The sequence below is a fragment of the Nomascus leucogenys genome, chromosome 3, assembly GCF_006542625.1.
Source record: "Nomascus leucogenys isolate Asia chromosome 3, Asia_NLE_v1, whole genome shotgun sequence".
Classification (NCBI taxonomy): domain Eukaryota; kingdom Metazoa; phylum Chordata; class Mammalia; order Primates; family Hylobatidae; genus Nomascus; species Nomascus leucogenys.
In genome coordinates this window covers 16,534,680-16,553,974 of record NC_044383.1, presented here as the reverse complement: position 1 = coordinate 16,553,974, position 19,295 = coordinate 16,534,680, and the positions used below count along the sequence as shown (strand labels likewise).

At 39.6% G+C, this 19,295-nt stretch overlaps 1 protein-coding gene and 1 pseudogene across 6 annotated transcripts in view; one reads left to right on the top strand and one right to left on the bottom strand.

The window, feature by feature from the left end:
* SHTN1 (shootin 1) overlaps positions 1–898 on the bottom strand; it is a 122,497-nt gene extending 121,599 nt beyond the window's left edge. For 5 of the 6 annotated variants that reach the window (XR_004028664.1, XM_003254996.4, XM_030806519.1 and 2 more), the window contains exon 1: positions 310–898. Coding sequence is in view for 5 of the 6 variants with exons in the window: in XM_003254996.4 (XP_003255044.2) it covers positions 310–367 (58 nt within the window). In the remaining variant the exon portion in view is untranslated. The remainder of the gene's footprint in view (positions 1–309) is intronic. The other variant, XM_003254995.4, reaches the window with a different exon arrangement.
* A 16,161-nt stretch (positions 899–17,059) lies between these two features.
* Positions 17,060–17,151, top strand: LOC115834617 (annotated as a pseudogene).
* The last annotated feature ends 2,144 nt before the right edge of the window (positions 17,152–19,295 follow it).

Genomic DNA, 19,295 nt, shown 5'->3' with positions numbered 1-19,295 from the left:
AACCTCGTCCGCACTGAATCCTCGTCCCTTCCCCCAGCCCCCGATCGCCAGCAAACGCAACCGGCGGGCAGCGGGTCTCAAGCTGCGGGGCCTGACTCGCCCTGACACTCCGCGTTATCCTCGGTCCAGAGCTTTCCCAGGCGCGCCGGCCACGGAGGACGCTTCTCTGCGGGTGACGGAGCTACTGCGGTGACCACGGCGGCCGCCACGTCTCCCGCCCGGCTTCCACCTGCCCTGGCCCCAGCGCCCTGGGGCCGTCCCCGCCCACGGGCCGCGGCTGCCCACACCTGGCGCCCGCGTGCTGCCTACCTTGCTCCTTCAGACTGGTGATGAGCTGCAGCTGCTTCTCTTCGTCCGAGCTGTTCATTTTGGCGGGTGGGGCCGAGAATAAAAGGGAAAGAGGGAGCGGCGCGGGGCACGCAGGAGGAGGGGGAAGAAAAAGCAAGATGCCGGTGGCTTGCGGCTCCACTACCCGGAAGTTGGATCCGCTCCCGCTCCTCCTCCTCCTGGCGCGGAGCGCGCGAGTGAGATCATCCCCACGCACCTACTCGGCGGCTGCAGCCGCTTCACCTGCAGGCGGGGCGGGGCGGGCCCAGCAGTCCCGGGCAGGGGGTGGAGGGACGAGGGCGGGGCGGCAGCCGCGATGCCAGCCTGTGGCGGCCGGAGCGGCAGGACGCGCTGGTGGGAGGGCGGCGGCCCTGTGTGGGGTCGCTCCGCACCCTTTTCTCCGCCTCCACCCCCCGGACTCAAGGACGCGGGTTCAGAGAAAACCGGCCGTGGGTTCGCAGCGTGTGGGAACTCCACTTGGGACGCTTCCCGAGGGTCGTCCCCGACGAACCACAGAGGTAGAGCGGGACGCAATGAGCCATGAACGCCTGGGCTTCTTCCCTAGTTTTCCCGCAGTGGACTCTGGGGGCGCGGTTGCGAAACCTAGCTGCCCACAGGGGCGGGCCTAGGGTCGTACATTTTGCACTTTGAAGAGCAAACAAGGATCGAATCAGGCCACTCAGCTACTTAAATGACCATGCCCTGAGTGAAGGAGGGCCCTGGCTAGGTTTCCCCCGTCGCACCAGGTTTGCCAGGTGGTCAGAATGTGGACCCTGCTGCACGTGGATGGTGGGGCCTGGAGGGCCCTTGCAGATCATCTGGTTGGTGGCGGGATGACCTTCCCTTTAGAGAGGCTGCCACTGCAGTCCGAATGCCGAAGGTCACGCAGCCCCCGGGCAGCAGAGGCCGGCAGTTAAGCCAAGCGTTTGTCCCACTTCACTGCCCTCTGAACTATTTGAACTCATGTCTGGGTTAGACCATGCCCAGGAGAGAAGTGGCAGGCCTGCATTGTTTCAAAGGTGCTTCTCCCCAACCTCTAGTTGCGAGCTAACCTTTGGTCAAGTCTCCTGCATCTTTGAACTTCATCTGAAGAATAGGAAGAATAGTGATACCTACTCTCCAGGAAGAGTTGTAAGGATTTAATAGAGGAAGATTAACAAAACACCAAGTCCAGAATTTGTAATGCAGTTTTTTGTTGTTTTTGTTTTAATAAAGATTACAGGTCTGTGGCCGGGCACGGTGGCTCACGCCTGTAATCCCAGCACTTTGGGAGGCCGAGGCAGGCAGATCACGAGGTCAGGAGATCGAGACCATCCTGGCTAACACGGTGAAACTCTGTCTCTACTAAAAATAGAAAAAAATAGCCGGGGGTGGTGGCAGGCGCCTGTAGTCCCACCTACTCGGGAAGCTGAGGCAGGAGAATGGCGTGAACCCGGGAGGCGGAGCTTGCAGTGAGCCGAGATCGCGCCACTGCACTCCAGCCTGGGTGACAGAGTGAGGCTCCGTCTCAAAAAAAAAAAAAAAAAAAAAAATTACAGGTCTGTGAGAAAGGGGTTGTGGTTGCTGACTATAAGCTGAAGGTTGCAGTTCTTTTACACTGATCATTAAGCATGGGAGATAAGTCCAAACTGAATTAGACTTACTGCACAGCTTGGTTTTTCTCACTACCTCTAAGCTCTTAGTTTGGGTACAGCAACAGCACAGTGCTGCTCATTCCTCAACTGCTGTTTTATGGAAGTGCCCAGCTCCATTTCTTGTGTTCATTTCTCCATGATAGTTGTAGAGTGAGGTTGAGATATGGGTAAATCCTGTAACTAGTATCTTTCTGATACTCACTACATGCTAACTAAAATTTTGAAAAATATGGTAGCACTGCTTTCTCTTTCTCTAAAATGGCAATATAGTACTTTAGCATGAGTGATTTAGGGGTAGAATGATCTAAAAGGGCAGCATAGTATTTTTTAATACAGTGTATTAAAATGTTTAAAGTTTAAAAATAATTTTGATATGGGATTGTATTATTCAGCCCTTTCCCTAGGTTTGCATAAGATAATTCAAGATAGTTGCAGATAGCTGCCATGAAGATCCCCAGGAGATAATAATAAAAAAAAAAAAATCCGGGAGATTTGAATGAAAAATAATGGACATTTAGCTTTTGTCCAGCAGTCGGGAAACCTGTTAAACCTGATGAGTCATCCTGACTCATTCTCTCACACTCTACGAAATATAAGCAGAGTGCCCATTAAATATTTGGCTTAGTTCACAAAGTTCCATTTTTTTAAATGGCTGATTTGTCTACTCCAATTATACAGTAGTTAGATAGTATTTCTGGAGTTTAAGAATGAGTTAATTATCAAATCTATAATCAAACTTTTGGTTCCATACTAAATCTGCAGCCTCTTGCAATTAATCCCATTTATCGTCCTTAAAATTAGAAAAGGCTCCTGAGCTGGGATTCTGCCACTGCACTGCAGCCTGGGCGACAGAGCGAGACTCCATCTCAAAAAAAAAAAAAAAAAAAAACTCCTGAAATACAATATGGCATTCACTTGAGGACAATGGTATGAATTATTAGGAGGGCTATTGGAGTCCTTATTGGGATTCAGGTCTCCCATTACACTATGGTTTATTTATATGATATGAATATTGATGGAAAGGATAGAAGTGATAAATTAGTTTTCGTTCCATTTAATAATATACATAGTGATGGCTATGGGAGGCCGAGGCGGGCAGATCACGAGGTCAGGAGATTGAGACCATCCTGGCTAACATGGTGAAACCCTGTCTCTACTAAAAATAAAAAAAGCCGGGTGTGGTGGCGGGCACCTGTAGTCCCAGCTACTCCGGAGGCTGAGGCAGGAGAATCACTTGAACCCGAGAGGCAGAGGTTGCAGTGAGCCGAGATCATGCCACTGCACTCCAGCCTGGGTGACAGAGCGAGACTCCGTCTCAATAATAATAATAGACATAGTGATTTATATTGCAGGCATCACGTTGGAGTTATTATTGACCTCCAAATAACATGTCATTTAAAACCCTTAAAAATGTGTGTGTTTACATATACATACAAATATATACATAGAGATAAAGGAGAGACTTTTAAAAAATGAATTAGAAGAATATGTACCAAACTCAGGATAATGGCTGCCTCTAGGGATAGAAAGTAGGGGAACAGCACCAAGGTGTGGGGGTTGGAGTGTGAACGTACAGTGGTCAAGAAGGAGTTTCTCTTTAATCTTTGTTTAATTTTTCAGGTAATTAAAGTAAAATCACATATGTCATCTTTTGAGGTATACAGATAAATAAGATTGAAATACAATGAGGAGAAGAAGGTTTACTCTCTTTGATCCACTAATTCTGTATCAGGGAATCTATCCTAAAAGGCTTATGTACAGAGCTATTTAATGTAATGTTAATTATCATATGAAAATGGCAATATTGGAATATTATTTGGTAATAAAAATAAAGTACTGATATATGGTACAACACAGATGAAATTTGAAAACATTATACTCAGTGAAAAGTTGATCAGAAAAGACCAGATATTGTATGATTGCACTTGTATAAAATGATCACAACAGGCAAATCCATAGAGGGAGAAAGTTGATTGGTGAGTATCTACTGAGGTGGGGTGAAAGTAGGGGAGGTCTGGGAGAAAATAGGGAATGGCTGCTGATAGGTGGGTGGTTAATTGTTGGGGTAATACAAATTTTCTAAAATTAATTGTGGTAATGGTTGTACAATTCTCTGAATATACTCAAAACTATAGAATTGGCCGGGAGCTGTGGCTCACGCCTGTAATCCCAGCACTCTGGGAGGCTGGGGTGGGTGGATCACCTGAGGTCAGGAGTTTGAGACCAGCCTGACCAATATGAAGAAGCCGATGTCTATTAAAAATATAAAAAATTAGCGGGGTGTGGTGGCACAAGCCTGTAATCCCAGCTACTCAGGAGGCTGAGGCAGGAGAATCGCTTGAACCCAGGAGGAGGAGGTTGCAATGAGCCGAGATTTTGCCATTGCACTCCAGCCTGGGCAACAAGAGCAAAATGCTGTCTCAAAAAAAAAAAAAGAAAAGAAAAGAAAATATCAACCAAATATGCACAAAAGGAAAGGAGAAGGAAGTCAAAATGCTTGCCAAAAACATACACATTTTTTAAAAAACTAAGTGTAAAGGCAATAGTGAAGCAAATGAAGAGCAAAAGAGCTATAAGACATATAGATAATACATAGCAAAATGGCATAAATAAGTCATTTCTTGTTATCTATAACTTTAAATGAAGATGGCTTAAACTCTCCGAAAGGCAAAGACTGGCAGGATGCAAAAAAAATATGATCTAACTATGATGTCTACAAAATATTTATTTTAGATCCAAAGACAACAATAGATTTAAAGCAAAATGGTGGGAAAAAATTTAATTAGTAACCAAAAGAGAGTTGGAGTGGTTATATTAATATCAGACAAAACAGACTTTAAGTCAAAAACTGTTACAATAAACAAAAGTCACTATATATTCACAAAAGGGTTGATTCGGTAACTATATAATTATTATAAACATATATACAGACTGGGCGCGGTGGCTCACGCCTTGTAATCCCAGCACTTTGGGAGGTCGAGACGGGTGGATCACGAGGTCAGGAGACTGAGACCAGCCTGGCTAACACTGTGAAACCCCGTCTCTACTAAAAATACAAAAAATTAGCCGGGCGTGGTGGCGGGCGCCTGTAGTCCCAGCTACTGGGAGTCTGAGGCAGGAGAATGGCATGAACCCGGGAGGCGGAGCTTGCAGTGAGCGGAGATCGCGCCACTGCACTCCAGCCTGGGCGACAGAGCGAGACTCTGTCTCGAAAAAAAAGAAAAAAAAAAAAAAAACTTATGGAATACCGTGAAGACAGTGCTCAGAAATTTATAGTTCTGATTACTACTATAAAAGAAAGATACAAAATCAATAAGGTAACTGTACACCTTGAGAAAAAAGCAAAATAAACCTAAAGTTAGCACAAGGAATAAAATAATGAAGATTAGAGTGGAGATAAATAAAAGGCAAGAGAAAAATAATAGAATTAATAAAAAGTTATTTCTTTGAAAATATCAAAATTGACAACCCTTTCCCTAAATTAACAAAGAAAAAAAGAAATATGAAAATCAGATATTAAAATGGGGACAGTAATACCAATGATTCCGAAATAAAAAGGATTCCAACAGAATAATAAGAATTATATGTCAACAAATTAAATAACCTAGAAGAAATGGACAAATTCCCAGAAACACACAAGTCACCTAAACTAACTGAAAAAGAAAATTTCAGCAGAACTATTATAAGTAGAGTAATTCAGAAAGTATTAAAAAAAAAGAAAAGAAAAGAAAGACACCCTTCAATGAAAATTAAGTTCAGGACCAGATGTCTTCCCTGGTGAATTCTATAAAACATTTAAAGAATTAACACCAGTCTTTCTCAAACTTTTCTAAAACATAAAAAAGGAGAGAACACTTCCTAACTCATTCTATGAGGCCAGCATTTCTAGGATACCAAAGCCAGATAAGGATATCACAAGAAAAGAAATGTACACAGCAATTTCTCTTATGAATATGGTTGCAAAAATCCTCAACAAAATACTAACAAACCAAATCCAACAACACATTAAAAGGATTATACACCACGACCAGGTAGTACTTATTCCAGGAATGCAAAAGTGGTTCAACATAAGAAAATCAATCAATGTAATATGTCACATTAATAGGAAAAATACCACGTGTTCATCTCAATTGACACAGAAAAGGCATTTGACAAAAGTCAGCATCGTTTCACCATAAAAACTCTTAGCAAACCAGGAATAAATGGAACATCCTCACCATGATAAAGGGCATTTGTAAAGAAGCCACAGCTATAATCATGGTCAATGGTGAAAGACTGAAAGCTTTCCCCCTGAAATTAGGAAGGAGACGAGAATACGTGCTTTCATCACTGCTATTCAACAGTGTGCTGCAAGTTCAGTTAGACAAGAAAAAGAAAGAAAAGGCAACCAAGTTGGAAAGGAGGAAGTAAAGCTATCTCTATTCACATATGACATATAGCTATATAGAGAAAATCCCAAATAATCTACGAAAAAGCTACTAGAGCTAATAGATGAATTCAGTAGTTTTAGCTGAATTTAGCTCTTAAGTTTAGGTCTTTGGTCCATTTTTAGTTAATTTTTGTTAGGCCTTTTCTACCTTTTCTACTTTCATACCAACTTCATTCTTTTGCATATGGATATCTACTTTTCCCAACACCACTTGTTAAATGGCTTGTCCTTTCCCCATTGAATGGTCTTGGCACCCTTGTTGAAAATCAACTGGTGATATATGTGAGGATTTATTTTGGGGCTCTCTGTTTTATTCTATTAGTCAATATGTCTGTCCTTATGCCAGTACCATCTCTATTCATAGATGGCAAAATTTCCTAAGTGGAAAATACCAAAGAATTTCTTTAAATGCTTCTAGAACTAATACTTGAGTTTAGTGAGGTTACAGGATACAAGGTCAATAAGCCCTTGAAAAGATGCTCAACATCATTAGTCATTAGACAAATGCAAAAGTCAACTGTATTCTATACACCAGCAATGAACAATTAGAATTTGACATTAAAAATTAATACCATTTACAATAGCACTAAAAATACTGAAGCACTTAGGTATAAATCTAGCAAAATATGTGAAAGATCTAGATGCCAAAAAGTATAAAATTCTGATGAAAAAAAATCAAAGAGTAAGTAAATGGAGAGATATATTATGTTCATGAATTAGAAAACAGGCGGGGCGCAGTGGCTCTCACCTGTAATCCCAGCACTTTGGGAGGCCGAGGCGGGCGGATCACAAAGTCAGGAGATGGAAACCATCCTGGCTAACACAGTGAAAGGCCATTTCTACTAAAAATACAAAAAATTAGCCGGGCGTGGTGGCGGGTGCCTGTAGTCCCAGCTACTTGGGAGGCTGAGGCAGGAGAATGGTGTGAACCCGGGAGGCGGAGCTTGCAGTGAGCCAAGATTGCACCACTGCATTCCAGCCTGGGCGACAGAGCGAGACTCCATCTCAAAAAAAAAAAAAAGAAAAGAAAAGAAAAAACCTCAATATTGCTAAAATGTCAGTTCTCCCAAATTTAACCTGTAGATCCAATGTAATCCCAATCCAAATCCAAGCTGATCCTAAAATGTATTATGGAAAGGCAAAAAACAAAACAAAACAAAAAAACTAGAATAGCCAAAACAATTCTGAATAAGAACAAAGTTGGAGGACTCACGCTACCTGATTTCCAAGAGTAACTGTAAAGCTACAATAATTAAGAATGTAGTATTAGCAAAAGGAAGATGCATTAACCCAAACATTGATCCACACAAATATAGTCAATCTTTTTTTTCTGCAAAGTAACAAAAGCAATTCAATGGGGAAAAAAATCTTTTCAAAACTTGGTGCTAGATCAACTGGACATCCTTTTTTTTTTAAAAAAAAAAAAAAAAAAAAAAGGAGTCGCAACACATGCCTCATAGAAAATTAACTCAAAATGGATAATAGACCAAAATGTAAAACCTGAAACAGTAAAACTTTTAAAAATGAGACACAAGAGAAAAAACCGTGTAACCTAAAGTCTGGCAATTAGTTTTTAAATACAATGCCAAAAGCATAATCAATAAAACAACAGAATTGATAAATTAGATTTTATGAAAGATAAAAGAAATTAAAGAGATTAACAATACCTGCCATAGATGAGGAAAAATATTTACAAGTCACATATTAATTCGCATTTTAAAAATCACATATTAATATTTTGTATCACACATTAAATAAATCACATCTTAATATTTTGTATCCTAAATATTTAAAGTACTCTTAAAACTCCAACAATAAAAGCCAACGTAGTGGCTTGTGCCTGTAATTTCAACTCTTCAGAAGGCTGAGGCTGGAGGATTTTGAGCCTAGAAGTTTAAGCCTGCAGTGAGCCACTGCATTCCAGCTTGGGCAACAGAACAAGACCCCATCTCTAAAAACTATGTAAATTTTTAAAAAAATAAATATTAAAATAAGTCAAAAGTAAAAAAGATTAATTGGCAAAATATATAAACAGATACTTTACCAAAAGAAGTTTATTTATTTATTTATTTTTTGAGACTGAGTCTTGCTCTGTGTCCCAGGCTGCAGTGCAGTGGTACCATCTCGGCTCACTGCAACCTCTGCCTCCCTGGTACAAGTGATTCTCCTGCCTCAGCCTCCCCAGTAGCCGGGCTGCAGGCACCCGCCACCACGCCCAGCTAATTTTTGTATTTTTAGTAGAGACAGGGTTTCACTATGTTGGCCAGGCTGATCTCAAACTCTTGACCTCAGGTGATCTGCCCACCTCGGCCTCCCAAAGTGCTGGGATTACAGGAATGAGCCACCGTGCCTGGCCCAGAAAAATATTTTTAAATGGTAAATAAGCACATGAAAAGATACTCAACATTATTTGTCACTAGTGAAATGCAAGTTAAAACAATGATGATATAATACTATATATCTATTAGGATGGCTAAAATAAAAAAGGAACAATCCCAAATGCTGAGAAAGATGCAGAGCAAGAGTAACTCTCTTTAATTGCTGGTAGCTATTTTAAATGGTACAGCCACTTTGAAAGACAACTTAGCAGTTCCTTATAAAATTAGAAATACATTTGCCATACAACTTGGTGGTTCCACTCCTGGGGCTTACCCAAATGAGCGGAAAACTTATGTTCACAGAAAAACCTATATACAAATGTTTATAACAGCTTTATTCATAATCACCAATAAGTGGAAAAAGCCAAGATGTCCCTCAATAGGTGAATGAACAAATATATATATCTTCCAAATATGTGTGTATATATATATAAATATATATATCTTCCATATAATGGAATATATACATCAATTTAAAAAGAATGAGCTACTGAATGGATACAGTGTATACAGATCTTAAATGCATTCTGTTAAATTTAATAATCCAGATCCAAAAGGCTATATACAATATGGTTCAATTTATATGACATCATGAAAAGGCAAAACTATAAAAATAAGAAACAGATCATGGTTACCAGGGGTTGAGGAAGAATAGAAGGGTTGACTGTAAAGGGGGCATACAGGGGAATTTTTAGGGTGATAGAATTATTCTGTATGGTACTGGGGTGTTGGATAGATGACTCAATGCACTTGTCAAAATACAAAGAGGTATACATCCCAAAAATGGACTTTGCTGCATGCAAATTTAATAACAAGTCAGCCAAGATAGGGAAATCCCAGGATAGAATGCAGAAAATGACAAATAAATCGAACCACATTACTAATATATGACATTACCTTACTAAAGGGGAAGGGATGGGGGAAAGGATCTGACTTAAGAAACTTTGGATAACTGTACTTTGACTGGATACTATAAGGCTAAAGACAAAAGGAACCATACATCAGCACCCTTCTAGCTGGCAAATCTACCTCTCTCTAGAGTATGGGTTAGCAATTCTCAAACTACTCTACACGTAGGGTAGGGTTGAATAAATAAGTAAATCAACTGTAGATAATGGGAGGCAGGTTTCTCACCATAAGAGAAAGAAGTTATAGTCAGTTCTGCTACAACACAACTTATGTGTTCTTAAAAATTATTATGCTGTGTAAATTGTACAATAAAAACCATAGGTCTCATGGGAAAAATGAAGCTAGTAGCGCAACATTTAAAAACTTATTCAGTGAAAGATTAGAACAAAAATAGGAACCTAATTTTAAAATAGTACCATAGTTTTATATAAGAAATGATTAAGAAATGCATAATACTACAATGAACGTGGTATTTTAGCTTTAAAACACCTAAAGTTTGTGAACATAGGCATCATAAAGGCTACAGCTTTTGAGTTACTATGAAGTGATGGAAGAAGGGTTATTTGAAATCCAATGGGAAAGTTGTTACAGCACATGTGGATGGGTGTGGCTCATTATCCTTGGTTTTGTGGTTGGACTCAAACATCACAGTACTTTCAAAGTCTTAAATCCTGAGGCATTTTTTTTTTTCCCCTGACTGATTTGCAGGTCCTTCAAGGAAGGCATTTATAACAGATATCTGTTTCATCTAAGCTAGAATTTCAATCCAATAAATGGCCTTCTTCTTAATTAACTTCTGTGTCACTGTTGGACTTCTTTGCTACTTTCTCAGCTGTACTTGCCTTTCCCAGCTGGACTCTGGCTCTGCTGACAGCTGAAGGCTTTGGAAATTGTAGTAATTTTGTTTCTTTTGTTTTTGTTTGTTTGTTTGTTTGTTTTTTTAAAGATGGAGTTTTGCTCTTGTCGCCCAGGCTGCAGTGCAATGGCACGATCTCGGCTCCCCACAACCTGTGCCTCCCAGGTTCAAGCAATTCTCCTGCTTCAGCCTCCTGAGTAGCTGGGATTACAGGCACGCGCCACCATGCCTGGCTAATTTTGTATTTTTAGTACAGACGGGATTTCTCCATGTTGGTCAGGCTGGTCTCGAACTTCCAACCTCAGGTAATTTGCCTGCCTCAGCCTCCCAAAGTGCTGGGATTACAGGCGTGAGCCACCGTGCCCGGCCTGTAGTAATGTTTGAAACCACAAATCCAGCCACTATCTGCACTAAATGGAACCACTTCTGCAAGATGTGGCAATTTCTTTGAAAGTCTTCATATACAGTGCTTTCTTTCTGATTGTAAGAAAAAATGTTCCTGTTTGGTTTTCAATTCAAATGTTCAACAATCTTTCTATTTCTTCTAATTCTTCAGGCTGTGTTCTTATTGACTCCATAGCATTTCAAGTTAAGCCATCATAGATGTTTCTTTTGTTTTCATGGTATTGTTTTTCAAGGTCCTCAATGTGGATTACTTTATGCTTGGAAGATGTTACGCTATTTTGTTTTTTGATAAACACTTCATTATTTCAAGTTTCTCCTCAATACCTAAAGCTTTCTTATTGCATTCACTGCTTGGTATTTTTGAACCACACATTTAGATGTGTTTGGGGTATATATATCCCTCACTGCTTCACAAATGTGAAAGAAGAGCATTCTTATACAGATTCACAAATGTAAACAAATAGCACTCTTATACAGATTCAAAAATGTAAAAGAATGGCATTCTTATACAGGTTCACAAATGTAAAAGAATAGCAAAACGTAACCTTATTGGATAATACATATGATGAACTAAGGTAGTTGTAGATGTTTGAGGCATATGTGTGTCTGTGTGTGCATTTTATGTATCCCAATTTGGCTTGATTCAGATGGATGCAATTTTCTCTGTTCATCTAGTGTTCCTCAAGGATGAAATCATACAAAAGAAATGTGAAATATGTACCATACTCAAATTATTCCTTTTGTTTGTTTGTTTGTTTGAGACTGAGTCTCGCTCTGTCACCCAGGCTGGAGTGCAGTGGCGCAATCTTTTCCGTCTGCAACCTCTGCCTCCTGGGTTCAAGCGATTTTCCCAACTCAGCCTCCTGAGTAGCTGGAACTATGGGCGTATGCCACCACGCCCGGCTACTTTTTGTATTTTTAGTAGAGGCAGGGTTTTACTATGTTGGCCAGCCTGATCTTGAACTCCTGACCTTAGGTGATCTGCCTGCCTCAGCCTCCCAAACTGTTGGGATTACAGGCTTGAGCCATTGCGCCTGGCCAAGTTATTCCTTAATGTATCAGTTGCATTGGAATAAAACAAACATTGTATCAGAATTAACATAAGTAAGAAAGGAAGGCTAGAATGAACCCTATGGTGCTAGAGAGATACCAGTATGAACTCATGTTGATATTAATATATACAAATAGATACATACATAAAAGTATATGTCTATGCATGGGTTAATGTACATATACATAATTATATCCTAGTTTTGTCCACTGAGAAGGCCCAGAAACAGTGATAAACCATAAGCAATGAGCATAGCCAAAACCCAGATCTTGGTTTCTAAATACCATTCTCTAAGAGAAAGAATCAGGGCTCTTTTGAGAAATGGCTGATTCTAAGGCTGTGGCAGGAGGTCTACAAGATGAACCTAGAGCATCTTGTAGTGCCAGAAAAAGAAAAGAAAAGATGGAGGGCATGTCAAAAGGACTCAGGAACCAACCTGAAAGAGCTCTCAACAGCTGCAGTTGGAAAAATTTGAGCAACAAAACAAATAACAAGGCCGGGCACGGTGGTTCACGTCTGTAATCTCAGCACTTTGGGAGGCCGAGGCGGGCAGATCACGAGGTCAGGAGATCGAGACCATCCTGGTTAACACGGTGAAACCCCGTCTCTACTAAAAATACAAAAAATTAGCCGGGCGCGGTGGCGGGTGCCTGTAGTCCCAGCTACTTGAGAGGCTGAGGCAGGAGAATGGTGTGAATTCGGGAGGCGGAGCTTGCAGTGAGCCGAGATCGCGCCGCTGCACTCCAGCGTGGGCGACAGAACAAGACTCCGTCTCAAAAAAAAAAAATAAGATAACAGTAGTATTACAATCTAACCAAAAGATTAGATAAATATCCATGAGTTCATACTGATATAAATGATTAAGTAAAAAATTAATGAGGAAGAAGGAAAAAAAGTGTTATTTTAGGATTCCAACTAATGTATGTAAATATTCCCCCCCCAGGGGGTGGAGTATAACTCCCCTTTCCTTGAGTGTAGGCTGGATTCAGTCACTTGCTTCCAAAAATAAGAGATGGAAGAAGGAAAAATAGCAACCTTACAGTGGCGAATCCTAGCAGACAGCACTTTAACTAAGTGATCAAGGTTAACATCAATAGTGATGAGTCGTATTTATTAACTTACATCGATATGATGCAGTGAGAAATACACTTCTCTTCTGTGGTATTTTTCCTAAAACCCATAACCCCAGTCTAATAATAATAATAATAAAAGAGAGACAAACAAACACAACTTGATGGACATTTTACAAAATACCTGCCCCATAATCTTCAAAACTGCTGAGACCAAAGAAAACATGGGAAGACTAAAAAACTGTCACAGACCAGAAGGGACTAAGCAGACATGATGACTACAGTTGATGTAGTATTCTGGACTGGATCCTGGAACAGAAAAATGGCATTAGTGGAAAAATGGGTAAAATCCAAATCAAGTCTCTAGTTTGGTTAAGAGTATTATACCAATGTTAATTTCTTAGTTTTGACAAATGTGCTGTGGTTATGTACCCAGTAGGCTGGGTGAAGAGTATACAAGAATGCTAGGTGTACTCTGTATTATTTTTGCAGCTTTTCTGTAAATCTAAAATTATTCCAGAATAAGAAGCTACACATCAATTGGCATCTATCATATTAGCATAGTAAAAATTAAAACCTATATTATCATCTCAATAGATTTAGAAAAAAAGCATTTGAAAATATTCAATATCAATTCATGATGAAAACTATCAGCAAACTAGGAGTAGAAGGGAATCTACTCAATCTGATAAAGGGTTTTTTTTTTTAAAAAAAAAAAGCAAAATATTTTTCTCCCCTTAAGATTGGGTGTCTGCTCTCACCACTTTTTTTTTTTTTGAGACGCTCTGTTGCCCAGGCTGGAGTGCAGTGTCACCATCTTGGCTCACTGCAACCTCTGACTCCTGGGTTCAAGCAATTCTCCTGCCTCAGCCTCCCGAGTAGTTGGGATTACAGATGCACGCCACCATGACCAGATAATATTGTATTTTTTTAGTAGAGATGGGGTTTTACCATGTTGGCCAGGCTGGTCTTGAATGCCTGACCTTGTGATCCGCCCACCTCAGCCTCCCAAAGTGCTGAGATTACAGGCGTGAGCCACTGCGCCTGGCATGCACTCACCACTTTTATTGAACATCATACTGGACATCCTAGCCAGTACAGTAAGGAAGAAAAAGAAATAAAATGCATACAAACTAGGAAGGAAGTTAAATAGTCTTTATCCACAAATGACATAATTATACATATAGAAAAACTAAAGGAATTTTCACAAAAGCTACTAAAACGAACAAATGAACTTACTAAAGTCACAGGATACAGATCATTATAAAAAATTACTTGTATGTCTATGAAATTGCAACTAATGACTAGAAACTGAAATTTTAAAAAAAGATTCCATTTACATTAACACTTAAAAAACTAAAATAATTTAATTTTTTTTTTCTTTGAGACTGGATCTCACTCTGTCACCCTGGAGTGCACTGGTGCAAACACAGCTCATTGCAGCCTCAACCTCCTGCGCTCAAGTGATTCCCCCATCTCAGCCTCCAGAGTAGATGAGACCACAGATGCATGCCACCACACTTAGCTAATTTTTAAAAAGTTTTGTAGAGACAGGGCCTCACCGTGTTACCCAGCCTGGTCTCAAACTCCTGGGCTCAGGCAATCCTCCTACCTCGGCCTCTCAAAGTGCTGGGATTACAGGCATGAGCCACCGCACCTATCCTTAAAAACATTAAAAAAAAATAGCTTTAACACAAAAATTGTACAATATCTATATATTGAAAAAGAAAAGAAAACAGGCTGGGTGCGGTGGCTCCTGCCTGTAATCTCAGTGCTTTGGGAGGCCAAGGTGGGAAAATTGCTTGAGGCCAGAGGTTCAAGACCAGCCTGGGCAACATAGTGAGACCCTGTCTCTACGAAAAGTAGCTGGTCATGTAGCACATGCCTGTAGTCCCAGCAACTTGGGAGTCTGAGGTGGGAGGACCATTTGAGGAGGTTAAGGTTACAGTGAGCTATGATCATGCCACTACACTCTACAGTGGGTGACAGAGTAAGCCCTTGTCTCAAAAAAAAAAAAAAAAAGAAAAGGAAAACAAACGTTGCTGAGACATAAAAGAAGATACAAATATTTAAAGAGATATACCATGCCCAGTATATTGGTATGGTATGGATTAGAAGACTTAATATGGTTCAAATGCCAAATTCATCTACAGACGTGATGTAATTTCAATCAAAATTCCAGCAGGCTTTTTTGTAGAAAATAAAAAGTTGGTTTAAAAATGTATGGCAAGGCAAAGGATCTAGAATAACCAAAGAAATCTTGAAACAAAAGAATAAACTTAGTTCACATATGCAAAAGGAATTGAAGACTTAAACTACAATAAGCAAGACTGTCTGGAATTGGCATAAAAAAAAGACTTACAGGTCAATAGAAAAACAGAGAGAAGTCTGGGGATGGTGACTCATGCCTGTAATCCCAGCACTTTGGAAGGCCGAGGCGGGCAAATCACTTGAGGTCAGGAGTTCAAGACCAGCCTGGCCAACATGGTGAAACCCTGTCTCTAATAAAAATTAAAAAAAAAAAAAAAATTAGCCAGGCATGGGGCACATGCCTATAATCCCAGCTACTTGGGAGGCTGAGGCAGGAGAATCACTTGGAACCTGAGCGGCGGAGGTTGCGGTGAGCTGAGATGGTGCCACTGCCCTCCAGCCTGGGCAACAGAGCAAGACTCCGTCTCAAAAAAAAAAAAAAAAAAAGCCCACACTTATAAAGTCATCTTATTTCTTATTTTCAATAAAAGTGCTAAAATAATGGGGAGAAGAAAGTCATTTCAACAAACAGAATGCCTGAATATCGATAAGGAGAAGAAAAAACCTCAATTCCTACCTCCACCATATTAAAAAAAAAAAAAACTAATTCAAGAAAAATCATGGACCTAAATATACAAGAAAAAAATATGAAATTTCCAGAAGAAAACACAAAGCAGCATCTTCTCAACCTGAGGGAAGCAAAAGTTTCTTAGATAAGAGACAAAAAGCAATAAAATTTTAAAAAATGATAAATTTGACTTTATAAAAATTGAAAGTTTTGCTCATGACATCACTTAAAAAATAAATATACTATCCACAGACAGTGAGAAAATATTTGCAAGACATATATCTAAAATGCAACCAGTATCTAGGACATATAAAGAGCTTCTACTCAATAATAATACAACTCGGTAATAAAAAAATAACCCAATAAAAATGAGCAAAAGGTTCACAAAGGAAGATATATAAATGGCCAATATGCATTGAAAGGATAAACATCAGCAGTCATCAAGGAAATACAAGTAAAAACCACAATGATGGCCAGGCGCAGTGGCTCACACCTATAATCTCAGCACTTTGGGAGGCTGAGGTGGGCGGATCACCTGAGGTCAGGAGTTCAAGACCAGCCTGGCCAACATGGTGAAACACCATCTCTACTAAAAATACAAAAATTAGCCGGGTGTCGTGGCACGTGCCTCCCTTCCTCCCTCCCTTCCTCCCTCCCTTCTTTCCCTACTGGGGAGGCTGGGACAGGAGAATCACTTGAACCTGGAGGTGGAGGTTGCAGTGAGCAGAGATCATGCCACTGCACTCCGGCCTGGCGACAAAGTGAGGCTTCATCTCACAATTATAAAGACTGACAACACCAAAAGTTGATAATGGTAAGATTAAATGAGAATTCTGATACATTCTTAGTGAAATGTAAAATGGTATATGCATGTTGGAAATTTTCATACCATAAAATTCATTCATAAATCTATAAGTGTATAATTCACTTTTAGTAAATTCATAGTGATGTGCAACCATCACCACAATCTAATTTTCGTGGCGGTTTGCTATAAAAATGTAATATGCATGTACCTTATGACATAGCAGTTTCACTCCTACGTATTTGCCAGAGAAAAATGAAAATATTGTATCCATACAAGAACTGATAGACAAATATTCAGAGTAATTTTAGTTATAATACCAAAAACTAGAAAAAGTACAACAGCCTATCAACAAATTAATAGATAAACAAATGGAAGTAATTGCTTCTCGGCCTTTTGGCTAAGATCAAGTGTAGTAACAAATGGAAGTATGTCCATCTGTGATGGTTAGTTTTAGTTTTATGTATCAATTTGGCTATGGTATAGGACTTAGCTAGGGAATAGGACCCGGTTATTTAATCACTTTATTGCTTCAAAGGTATTTTGTAAATGTGATTTATATCTATAATCAGTTAAAGTAAAGCGGATTACCCTCTATAATGTGGGTAGAACCTCATCCAATCCAATAAGGCCTTAAGAGCAAAACCAGATCTCTCTGAGAATTTCTGCCACAACACTATAGCATTAACTCCTGCTTGAGTTTCCAACCTATTGGCCTGCCTTCTAGATCTTGGACTCATGACTGTAACATCAACTCCTGCCTGAATCTCTAACATGACACACCATCCAATAAAATACTAATCAAAAATAAAAGGAACAAACTACTTACACATATAACACTTTGAATGAATGTTTTTTGAGACTGTGCAGTTCAACTTTTTATTTTAATAAAATCAGAATATGCACAGTATATGCAGTGCTAATATCTAAACCAATACAATAAACAATTACTAAAGCTACAGTGACTTGAGGTTCAACCTTTACATTCAGCAAGTTTAAATCCTTACACTATTTTTGAAACCTTATTTATTAGTTGAAAATATTGCTTGCTGATGAAACTTGCTTAAATGCTATTGCTGAATGTATAAGTCACTGATTATGCCAATACATCAAAGATAACCACGTTTGAGGATTGCAGTGTGCCAGACATTCACTGAAAAAAAAAAAACACACAACTAAACAAAACTCACACAACAAACATCTGAGAATCTAGACACTTCGTATTCAGTGTTTTGAAGTGTTTCATTAATATCTTAAAACAAATGTAGGCCGGGCATGGTGGCTCATGCCTATAATCCCAGCACTTTGGGAGGCCGAGGTGGGAGGATCACTTAAGGTCAGGAGTTCGAGACCAGCCTGGCCAACACAGTGAAACTTCGTCTCTACTAAAAATACAAAAATTAGCCAGGCACAGTGGCCGGCGCCTGTAATCCCAGCTACTTGGGAGGCTGAGGCGGGAGAATCACTTGAAGGGAAGGGAGGGTTGCAGTGAGCCAAGATTGAACTCCTGCACTCCAGCCTAGGTGACAGAGCAAAACTCTGTCTAAAATAAATAAATAAATAAATAAATAAATAAATGCAAGTGTATCAAAACCTTGGCATGATTTAATTTCAAGTCTCCAATTTTGTTTTTACTGATATCAGAAAGTTATGGCTACACTGCCAATGCCGGGTCTGCCTAATTTGACTTAAGAATTTAATATGACAACATTAAAAGCTCACACTACCCCACAATAAATAATTTCACACATATGGTGACATTCAACATTCAAGTGCCAGTGTTTTTATACTGTCTTTTGGTCAAGTTTCTTTAAACTTTTAAATAACCACTTGTAGGCTTACAAAAATAAGTCTTTGTCAAAATGTTCAATAAATATTACATAAAACTAGCAGCAAAACGTATCTAGAAATCTGTCACGTGCAAATAGTTTTCTCCTCAACTATCATTCCCATGGTCCCAAATAAATTTTAGAATCTAGTTCCATCCCCTTCCTAGATGAGCTGCATTCAACAGTCTCCAAGAGACAAAACAAGATTGGAAGTTTAAGGACATGCATACCAGACATATATATATGAAATTCTCTGAATGTGCAATAAAAGAAGTACTTTGTAAAAAGTTATGGGCAAAATGTACAAGGGCATACACCTAGACTAACTGAAACAGCATCATAACAAATGACCTCAATACCGTCAAATACACCTACTTAAAGTTTTAGAACAAGGCAGAATACACTTGAAAATCGATTGCACTTTAGGAAATTTTTGCCGTCTTCCTATGCCACTGTAAAAAGATTGAACGTTTTGATCACCACATTCTGGCCACAAAATTAGAACAGAATTCAAAGTGGCAGAGGCCATTTTAGTGGTGGACAGTGCTCATCTTTGGCCAGGTTTAGCATAAACAGACTATAAATACAATGGAAACCTATGCAACTAAAACTGACTAAAACTGCACGGTAGAGCAGAATTGACACCTTGTGCAGTTATATACATATTTCCAACCTGTGTCATCTCAAAGATTTCAGTTTGTTACTCTTCTGGAGCCGTTTTTATAAAGTCTATAGTAAATCAGTTCAACATCTCAACTCAGCTTGAACAGAGTAATATGAATTGGCA